The 11,331-nt window shown below is 44.0% G+C and overlaps 1 protein-coding gene across 1 annotated transcript; it reads left to right on the top strand.

Annotated features, from left to right (window-relative positions):
* The first annotated feature begins 5,382 nt into the window (after nt 1-5,382).
* LOC103764731 (antimicrobial peptide THP2) lies at nt 5,383-8,830 on the top strand. The gene is made up of 4 exons (XM_018085530.1): nt 5,383-5,464; nt 6,979-7,051; nt 7,673-7,793; nt 8,610-8,830. The coding sequence occupies exons 2-4, from the start codon at nt 6,994-6,996 to the stop codon at nt 8,656-8,658; spliced, it is 228 nt and encodes a 75-aa protein (XP_017941019.1). The 5' UTR covers nt 5,383-5,464; nt 6,979-6,993; the 3' UTR covers nt 8,659-8,830.
* The last annotated feature ends 2,501 nt before the right edge of the window (nt 8,831-11,331 follow it).

Raw genomic sequence — 11,331 nt, 5'->3', positions numbered from 1 at the left:
GGGATGGGGAGAACAATAGAAAACCTATGAGTAGGTAACCTGAGACTCTTCTTCACCATGCAGGGGGTGGTGAAGCTGAATACTCCCTAGATTCCCCTTGGAAATCCTTTCTGCTTCTATCCAATGGCTTCCGAAACACCCTGACCCATCGCTCCTGGTGACAGCAGTTCCTGCTGCGATGAAAGTCTGTCACGATCTTCCCTTGAAGTGAAGCAAACATCAGCACAAATGTGACCCAGGCAACACTGTGGAAACTGCTTCTTTTCCCTCCTTTAATAAAATCAGTTCTGGTGGCATTTGTGTGGTTGAAACTCAGGTGTTTTTTGTAGGGAAGGAGGGGATAGTTCATAGAACTGCTCCTGTCATGGGCAGTAACACACAGGTGGGCTGGTGGCTTTTACAGCCAGACAATTCATCCTGCTGCACCATCAGGGAAAAGGTAGGTCATCCCATCCCCTGCTTCCCAATGGCCACATTCCTGGAACAATCCTGTAGTGACCATTGTATCTGTCAGGGATGAAGCCTTGCTTCTCTCTGTGATGATTTAATGGGTGCTTGTCTTACACATTCCAAGAGTTTCCAGGCTGCTTCTTGAAGGTATTATGACATTTTTAAGTGAGGTGTCAGAGACAGAATGTGTGCTCTCTGTGTCTTTTTCCTCACCCTCATGGCCCAGCAGTGTAGATAAAGCCAAGGTATCTCCAGATGCTTCTTTCAGAGGTCCTGGAGGCATCTGAGAAATATCACTTCTAGGGGACCTTATGCAAGGGAAAAACGGGATCATTTTGGATTACATCAAATCCCTGAGAGCCACACAAACCAAAAAGAAAGGTACAAAGAAGGAAAGAGAAAGAGACTAAGAAACACATTTCCAAAAGTTATGGATGTGATTTGGCTGCTGTCTCTTCAGGAGCAGTTGCTGAATGTGCACAGATCAGTGCCCAGTGGAGTACACTACCAAACTGAAGTGGTTTTGACTCCTATTGACTTGTTGGGTGGGTTTGGAGAGGTGCCAACCTATGTAAAAAAACTCTGAAGGGGAAATGCTGCCTCTGCTACCGACACAGCTCCTGTTACTGCTGTTCTGCAGAATTAGTGCCTGCAGGAGGTGCTGTTGCACATCATCTCCTCATGCAACATTTCTCTGTTACGTCTGTCCTTACTGTTACTTTGTTGGTTTTTTATTTTATTTTTTACTAGCAATCTTATTATAAATGTCTGCACTCCAGCTAAAAATCTACAGAACAATTCCAATCCATTGTCTATAAAGGAAGATATTTACCATTAGGACATTTGAATTTACCTTTAGGACATCTGAAGTTTGGTGAGATCACTCCTGCCATTTGTCTCTAGAAAATATAATTCGTTTTACAGGGATTCTTTGGATTTTAGGAACTTTAGGTTACATGGCCTGTACCAAGGAGCTTTGACCACATGCACACCTGCCAGTCACAGTGTGGTACTTACACCAAGAGACTGGACTCTGCACTGATGCCTCTGTAGCTTTAATCAGGTGTCAAGTCAAAAACAATAAGGAGGGCAGGTTTGTTCATACAGATGTTAATCTCATAAATTCTCCCTGTTTACTCAAGATAACAACACGATTAAAGTCCTGAGCTTGATTAAGTACATTTTGTGTACAATTTGAAATTCATGACTTTGCACACATTTATTATTGATTCAAATGGTCTCTTCTTGTGATGACAAGTGACAGAACCCAGGGGAATGGCCTGAAGTTGTGTCAGGGAAGTTTAGGCTGGATATTAGGAAAAGGTTCTTCCCCCAGAGGGTGGCTGAGCACCAAACAGGCTCCCCAGGGCAGTGGTCACAGCACCAAGGCTTCCAGAGCTCAAGGAGTGTTTGGACAACACTCTCAGGAACAGAGTGGGATTGTTGGGTTGTCCTCTGCAGGACCAGGAGCTGGACTGATGATCCTTGTGGGTCCCTTCCAACTCAGGTTATTCTATGACTTGGGTCAAAACTTTACCTATTAACTGTAATGCAGCACATGCCTTGCAAATTCACCACTATAGAACATCTAAATATTGTTTTCCTCCTTTTGGTGGACCTACTTTGACAGTGAAACTGCTGCTAGCAGCTTTTGTAGCTACTCTAGAGGAGTCTGAATTTCTATAATAAACACTCTACAGCGCCATCAAAGCATATCTTGTCCTCCTCTGCATCGACTATCTTCTGGCTGGAATTTGGATTGGTGCACATGAAAGAGGCTAAGAGGGATGATGTTACTGTGTCACTGAGGAGCAGTTTGAGGTTAACTCAGCCCCCAACCACCAGTGTTACCCAACCCAGCTCTTCTTTGGAGCACGTTAAACCATCTGCCCTTTGGCAGGTTGCTAGGGCTCAGCCTCTTTTTATTACTGATCTTCCATCCATGCCTGCATACAATGACTTCCAGGTGCCTGGAGGATCACTGCCACGAATGAAGTTTCCTCTGGAGGCAAGGGGTGGAACAGCAGACAGGTGTAGTAGCACGCTAAATAGGGGTAACACTACTGAAACACATCCCTAATATTTGCCTTTTTTTTTCCAAGAGAAAACTACTAGGAGCAGAGTTTGAGATTCTCCTTTTTGCTCCTAGTTGCCTCATCTTCTGTGCTAGACACAAACTCCTAAGATGGAGATAAAATCCTCCTTCCTCTCTCATAAGTGATCTTGGCAAAATTGCCCAAACGTCTTGATTTAAAAACAGTGAAAGACGTTTCTCCACCTGACACTCTGCAACCTCTTTGTGAGGACACTTCCCTTAATAGTGGATCCCTCCTGCATCAGGCAGAGCAGCTCTTCAGCACTTTTATTACACAAAATTCTGACCCCATCACAGTGTTTCTCCTCTTCCAAAGAGGACTGGGCAACCTGGACCTGAAAAGGGTGAGGGAATGTGACATTATTGGTGAACTCTAGCTTGGAGTGAAAGCTTGCCCTGCAGATAGAGAGAAATGTAGCTGGATCATTTTCTGAACTTCGATGAAACAAGAAAAAAGAAGCATGTTATTTAGGGAAAAAGAAACTCTCCATGAAAAGAGTTTCCCTCTGCACAAAAAAACCCCACAAGAAAGTAGATGATCGAGAGAATTACTTACCAACTTAGCACTTGGTACTACTGTGATCCTGGTGTAAAACACTTCTACCAGAAAAAGGCACTGGAGAAAAACACTGAGATTGTGAAGGGCAAAATATTGATATGCCCTTCCTGATGTATGAAGCTATCTCTTTTCTGCTCCTATGAACAGGACCCTCAGGTGGAAAGGGAAAGATTGTCCACTCTAAGAGCTACAAACCAAAATCTTGCTAAGGCCTCCCTCACCCCTGTGAGATTTGGGCAACCAAAGATGCTCCAACCCTCCTCTGCTTCTTCCTTACCCATGTCCAGCCAGAGATATTTTAATGGCACCAATGAGCCTTGTGGCCAGGTAGAAGTTATATTAAACAGTGTCAAGGATGCTCAGTGTTAGAGCCAAGCCCTTGACATTACTTGAACATAGGACCTTGGAGACAGTAAAAATTAATGCTGCACTTTTTTTCCTCGAGGAATTGGGTTGAGTAACAGTAACAGTTGGCAGGCAAGGTAACCACAAACACTTGACAAGAGGTGAAGAAACTGCAACTTTTGCAATTTTATTCCCTCTATTTTCATCTCCACGTCCAGAAGTTCACAGACACACCAGAAATTCAATTATCATTTTTTTTCCTACTGCAGAAACAGCTCACTTTTAAAAATATGTAAAGAATAAACAACAATGTCATGGTATGCTTTTAAGGGAAATAATTTGCAGGCATGTTTTCACATGCATGTATATATCTCTGTGTGCACACTTCTGCACACTCCTGGATACCTGTATACTTGGACAGGGCTCTGAGTAGCCTGTTCTAGTTGAAGATGTCCCTGCTAATTGCAGAAAGGTTGGGCTAGATGACCTTTGAAAGGTCCCTTCCAATTCCAACTGTTCTGTGATTCGACTTCAGAATTTAATATCAAAGAATTGAAAAAATTACATCACTAGTAACTAAACTGATGAATCAGTCAGTAATTAAAATATTTCAGTTTAATTCTGATACTAAATGTTCTGCAAGATATGGTGTAATTTCCAGAGGTCTTGGTCAATTAGAAACACCAGTTGTTCAAATTGGCAAATATATCGTTACCAATTATTAAGTACATTATATGTCATATTAAAATACTGAGTGAACAATATTTGTTGACTGAAGTGAGGTGTAAAGTAAAATATGATCTAAAAAACTATTTCATATCTTAGAATCATGGAATGGCCTGGGACTTTAAAGCTCATGTTGTTCCAACTCCCTGCCATGGGCAGGGACACCTTCCACTATCCCGAGTTGCTCCAAGCCCCATCCAACCTGCCCTTGGACACTTCCAGGGATGGGGCAGCCACAGCTTCTCTGGATAACCTGTGCCAGGGCCTCACCACCCTCATAGAGAAAAAATTGTTCCTAATATCTCACTTGGTGAAACCCCACCTGCAGAGCTGCCTCCAGCTCTGGGGTCCCCAGCAAAGAAGGACATGGAGCTGTTGGAGCGAGTCCAAAGGAGGCCACCAAGGTAATCAGAGGGATGGAGCAGATCTGCTGTGAGGAAAGGCTGAGGGAATTGGGATTGTCCAGCGGGAGAAGAATAGACTTTGGTGTGACCTAATTTCAGCCTTTCAGTACTTGGAGAAAGCCTGCAAGAAAGATGGGGAGAGACTACAAGGACCTGGAGTGACAGGACAAGGGGGAATGGATTCAATCGGAAAGAGAGTTGGTTTAGATTAGATATTAGGAAAGCATTCTTCACTGTGAGGGTGGTGAGGCCCTGGCACAGATAGCTCAGAGAAACTGTGGCTGCCCCATCCCTGGAAGTGTCCAAGGCCAGGTTGGACGGGGCTTGGAGCAACCCGGGAATAGTGGAAGGTGTCCCTGCCCATGTCAGGGGGTTGGAACAAGATGGTCTTCCAAGCCAACCCATTCTGTGATTCTCTGATTCTGTACTTATGGAACAGAGAATAACTGGGAGGGAAGAGGAACACGCAAATGCTTCGCATTGCCATGGATTATGTTGCTCCTAAGCAGGGGCAGTTCAAGCTGTGGCCCAAGATGTTTGACACATACTGTGGTGGGTTAACGTGTCTTACACAAACCGGAGTGTCACAAGAAGTGTTGCATGAATAACCTGGGATTTTCCAGAAACAAATTTCAACAGGTTGAGAGAGAAACCCTGTTTTATCATCGGGAAGTGAAAAGCAGCCTGTTTCTGGTTGGATTAGATGCCGCCAAAAAAACCTGTAAGTCTTTGATTGGTTCAATGTATAGCTGAGAAGAGAAAGCAGTTTTCAGTGCCTTTTGGAAACATCTTATAAAAGAGGATCTCAGCCCCACAGCCCAAGTCCTCTGGAGGGAAGGGACCGAGAGCAGGTCTTTTTTGGCTTCTGGGCTCACCTGATACCTGGTAACATCTCAGTTCTTTTTAGCTTTTTTTTTTCAATGTAAACTTGTGTCTTTCCCGCAACAATCCAACCCCAAAATAAAACCCCAAACCTGTGCATTATTAACTTTAATTTCTATGTTAATGAAAAAGGTAAATGTAAGTTTTCTGAAAATTGGACAGGTTGAATAAGTAGTTCAAATATGTACTAATACCTAGATTACTTTGATAAAAATATTCTGCTTACTAATTCATAGGGAAAACATCTGGCTGGGTCAGGTTCCTTTAGCAAGGTCTGTGGTCCAGAGAAATTGGTGGCCTCTTCAATGGAAATCTATCTATCTCTATATATCTCTCTCCATTAAATAGACATAATGTTTGAATATTAAATATATTAAAAATAATTATATAACACTAACATAATATATAATAGGTTTCATATTATAGATATTTATATTCTATAATATATAATATATATTATATGTTTAACCTAGGCCTATGTTGGGAACTTTATTTTATTTTCGGAATTATTAACTTTATCTCCTTGTTTTTCCCGATATTTTCAAATATACAGACATTCGTGTAAACTTCTAATTTGTGTAAACTTTCTAATGAATTTTGAAACAGTTTGGGGCCACCTTCTATAAATTCTGTTTGCAGAAATATGACATTTCAGCACAGTCTCAATTCCCTTCCATACTTAAGAGAACATAATTTGTGACAGATGAGAACATTCCCTAATCCCAAACATTAACAGCCACTTCTTTATCCATCAGTCTCTTCTTGGCCATCTTATCCTAGTGTGCTGATAATGCTAGGATATCTAGCATTATCAACTATTAACCCTTTCAATGAAAGCATCACATGCTTGCTTTTCAAATTTTATTTGTCAAATGGGAACTGATTTGGTTGTACATTTCCATTCTAGAGTTGCTGCCTGTAGACCAAGACTGAAGATTGTGACAAAAATTATTTATTCCAACTGTTATTTCTTGACAAATTTTGACATTGCAAAATGAACTATTTTTTCTCTGAACTTTACAACTTTGCCTGTATAATCACCTCATTTTCCTACTGTTGCTTATCTACTAGATAAAAGATTTAACTAAAAATAAATTTATGATTACAACCCTGGAAGTGTTCAAGGTCAGGTTGGTTGGGTTTGGAGAAACCTGGTCTAGTGGAAAGTGTCCCTGCCCATGGCAGGGTGTTGGAATGAGATGATCTTTAAGGTCCCTTCCAACCCAAACCATTCTGGGGTTTTATGATTCTTTTGTGGCTAAGGTCTGTTTTCAAAATGTGAAAGAATTGTGAGTAGTCAGTTTATTAAAGTAACTTAATGATCACATGTCCTGAAACTGTGTTGCCCCACAAAGCAGTCATGATGTCATGTGGGTCTTACTGGTTATTTTTGAATGCTTGAAGAAAAAGACCATATAGTTGCTATTTTTATTGACTCATTATTTGTGCAGTTCAGGAGATTGCAGATCCCATGGACTGTCTGTCAAACATCTTTCTTGGTCCTTTTCCCTACACAGGGGGAATCCACAGTCATGAAGATCCTTTATCTGCTCTTTTCTCTCCTCTTCTTGACACTCCAGGTTTCTCCAGGTAAGATGGGAAAGAGATGCAAGAAAGGAGTATTTGTGCACCTGAAGTAAAATTCCCAAGCACATTTTAACAATTCCTGTTTAAAATTACTGGAATCCAAATAGGAATTAATCAAACAACTCAGGGCTGAAAACTTTTTCAAAGGCAGAGAAATTATAACTTCTGAAGAAAAGTGATTTTTCACTTCTAAGTGTCTTCCTAAAATGATTGTGTGAAGTGCTCTGGTGTTAGGACACCTGAGATAGTGCCTGTGGTGGCCATGATCTTTAGAAAGCAGATGAAAATGAGGACTGGCCAACTATTTATGGAAGGAGCCATTAATAATACCTCTGGATGACCCTTTCCCATAAGGTCCTGACAGTGAGTCAGGAAGTTTGTCTCATTCTCCACCTGGACTTTAGGGTCATCCACTTAGATGCAGTGCGAGCTGAGGATCCCACCTCTGGAAGGTGTAGACCTGCTTTGTAACCTCACCTCTCACATGGCCTTTCAAAATGACCAAATCTGGGCTTCTTTATGGCAACTTGGTGGCAAAGGCAGCTCAGGGGATGGGAAACCCTTCAGCTGCATTGCCCTACCCTGTAGAGCCAGAGGACAGGAAATGTTTTGTTAATGTTGCAGGTTTGTCTTCACCCCGGAGGGAAATGTTTCTCTGTAGAAAAGGGACCTGTCACTGGGGAAGATGCCCCGCCCATCTGGTTAAAGATGGAAGTTGCTTTGGGATCCGCTCCTGCTGTAAATGGTGAGTTTCATGTTCACCAAGGCTCATCTGAAGTATGAGGAGGCAAATATTATTTCTGTGTCCCAAATCCCAAGGTGTTACTGAGAATTTAAATTAAATATAAAGGAGAAGAAAAAGCAGTTGTGCCATGAGGACAGTCAAGTGTTACACATTGACTCAAGTGTTGCACGTTGTCCAAGAAGGTTTTGGACAAAGCTCTCAGGCACATGTTGGGATTATTGGGGTGTCCTGTGGAGGGTCTGGAGTTGGACTTGAGGATCTTTGTGGGTCTCTTCCAACTCAGGATGTTCTATGACTCAAGTAGGTCAAGCTCCACAGTGCTCTTTCTCCTGAGATGTGCACCATGCTCTGCTCCAGCAAGAAGGAAAAAATACCATCAGAGAGGTCATCCTTGTGTTGTCTCAGCTCTGTTTGGTCCCTTTCCATCTCCTGTGCCAGAGCGAAATATCAGGGTTTGGTATTTCCAGAACTGGGTTGCTGTGCTGTGACCACAGGTGCCTGAGTGCCTTTAAGGGTGTGCAAAAAGAGCACAACACTGTTGTAAAAAGAAATGATCATGTGAAAAATAGCCTTCTGTTTTCACTCAGGAAAGAATGCATTTACCCTGATATCAATCCCCTGCTTTTCCTGAACCAGTAGGGAAATATTCCTTACACACTGGTGTGAGTGCACAGGGCTGTCCCAACATGACTACACATGATACTGTATGTTTTGGAAAACACTTATACTCAAGAGGAAAATACACTTGGATTGAGAGTAAATAGGGAGGAACTATAAACAGAAAGAAAATTGGAATATTTTTTTTTCTTTGTGCAGGCCGTGGGATGTACAACGCTTCAGTGAACCAAACATTGAAGAGCAATGAAAATTTCTTCTAAATCCAGGAATTTACTTGGAATCTTCTTACTGCTAAAACCACTGGATCCTGCTGCAAAGCCTCACATACCTTTCACTTCCAATGAAAAAAGCTTTATGATATAGAGTAAATCCAAATGTATTCTGCATTGCTCCCCCTCCTTCTAAATAAATTGTTGTTGCTTTGCATTGATATCACTGAAACAAGGGTGTCTGCTGCATGGGCTGAAGTCATGATCCCACCTGGGTTTGACACAGAAACCCCAGAGGGCAACAATTTACAGTGCCTACAGCTCCTTAATTGGACCTTTTCTGAGTCATGTAGGTATCCAGGGCTAGACAGACATGGGCTGAAGACCTTAACCCACAGTGCCAAGAGTTAGGCTGGCTGGAAGAACACAGCTTCCCTTTTTGGGAGGAACATCTGAAGACTTTGTGGGTTCAGATGCCAAAATCCTTTTTTTCTTACTGTGCAGAAACCTTTTCTTGGGAAACATAAATAGTTGAAACCCCCTCACTCCCCACCCTGAAGGCCCTGGGATCCACTGTAACAGTCCTTCCCGGGGGCTGTGCTGCTCCATGTCCCATCCCACCACATGGCAGGGAGGGACTCCCTTGTCCTCAAGAGAACTTGAGATGATCCCATGGGCAACCTCAATGAGATCTTTGTGGACCTCACAGGGAAACAGGTTTCCCAGGGTGGCTGTCCAGCTCCCCAAAAAGGAAAAATCATGAAGAGGTCCCATGGATCAGAAGGGCTGCCCTGCAGGGTGTGAACAGGGGATCTTCTCCTCTCCAACCCCCTGGACACAACCTGAGGTTAGAGTGGCTGCTCTCTGCCAAGGCTGACCTCACCCTCTCTGTAAAATGCCTCCGTGATTGTGATCCCCCTGTGGGTAAATATGTGTGGGTGTCCAAGAACATGTGTGTTCATAAGATGTGGTTCTGCTTGTACTGGTAGAGATTTCTCTGTCCAAGGAGGCCACCCTGTCCACTTCCAAACTTCCAGCTGGGTATGCAGCCCTTGGCAGAGATGCCAGGCTTCTGTTTCTTGGCATTTACTTCCATCCTGTGTCACTGGGTAACTTAATCCAGCTCTCAGTTTCTAGGAAGACACCCCTAAGTTCACTACTTACCACAGCACACCACATCACTAAGGAAATGTTTCTGCTCCCTGTGAGGGCAGTGAGGCCCTGCTACAGGTTACCCAGAGAAACTGTGGCTGCCCCAATCCCCAGGCCAGGTTGAACAGGGCTTGGAGCAACCTGGTCTAGTGGAAGGGGCATGGCACGGGGAGTTGAACAAGATGATCTTTAAGGTCCCTTCCAAACCAAACCATTCCAGAATGATTCTATGAAAGAAGGACAGTTCATCTCAGACTGGACTGGTGCTGTGTCTGAACCAACTAATTACTGTCCCTATCCCAAAGATTTTCCAGCCTGTGTGCTGCTGTGCAGGGGGTGTCACAAGACATGTTGCAGGATAATGGTGACATTGCAACAGCCCCAGGAGGCCCCTCAGCCTCTGCCACTGCAGCAGGGAGGGATAAGGGGCAGCCCCAGCATCCCCTCACTGATGGGGCACTGCCTGGTTGGCCAAGGGCAGGAAGAAGTGCATGTCCCACCCTCTGGCAACGGTGTAAAACCAGGGTGTTTTGGGCAAAGTGATACTCCTCAGTTGTGACTCTTCTGTGTAGAAGTGACTCCAGGTCAAATTGTTACAGCCCTTTGCTACCTTGGTGTGCTCTCAACCACCTCCTTCATCAGGTAGGTGACTTCCAGGAGACCAAGACCCTTCCCTGTCCTCATACTCTTCCCTGGCTCACTGCTGCACTGGGTAGGAGACTGTCATTGTTGGGAATTCTGGGAATGGTCTGGAGTTGGGGATGGGCACTCCCAAGCTGAGCTGGGAGGTACTTTCCTGAGCTCAGCAAAGCAGGGGTGATCATGCAGAATGTTTTGGGCAGCCAGCTTTTGGCTGGCTGAGGTACTGGACAGCACTGGGTGAGACTTTAGCTTGGCATCTCCTGGTACAAGGATTGCCCTAAATTCTTGACCCTGGTTTGGTTCTTGGTGTGTCCTCTCTGCAGCCCCGTGATACCCAGGGCAGGCACCAGCCATGCGGATGCTGTACCTGCTTCTCCCCTTCATCCTCCTGTTGGACCACAGTGCTGCAGGTGAGAGGGACAGAGGGGAGATGGGTGAGGTGTGAGCCCCCATCTGTGGGGTTTTCCAGTTCCTGAGAAGCAACCAGATTTCTCAGTTATACATAATATTTGGGAGGGATTGTCTCTTACGAAGAGTTGGGCAAATGAGGACCCAGCACAGCTCTTCCTGTAGTTCATACTGGTCTTTCCCTGTGTTTCCCCACGTGCACACATGTTGCTGCAGAAAAAAATAAAGCCTGACTGGAGAGGTAAAGATGTTTGGATTGGTGCTAAATGCCCATAGGAGACTGAGATGCAGAGCCAGTGCCAGCTGCTCTGGAACAAGACACATTTTTTACAGTTATCCCACACTCATTTTATTCAACCTCTTTCACTGTGCAGGATCCTCCCTGGCCCCAGGAAATAAGGAAGAATGCAAGCGAGAAAACGGCTACTGTGGGTTTCTGAAGTGCTCTTTCCCCTATGGCATCCAGGGAAAATGTTCAAGGTTTTTCTATTGCTGCAAAAAGTAAGTTT

This window comes from Manacus vitellinus, unplaced genomic scaffold, assembly GCF_001715985.3.
Source record: "Manacus vitellinus isolate BGI_N305 unplaced genomic scaffold, ASM171598v3 scaffold_82_pilon, whole genome shotgun sequence".
NCBI lineage: Eukaryota > Metazoa > Chordata > Aves > Passeriformes > Pipridae > Manacus > Manacus vitellinus.
The sequence above is the reverse complement of the archived record's forward strand: the minus strand, read 5'-3'. Positions and strand labels throughout refer to the sequence as shown.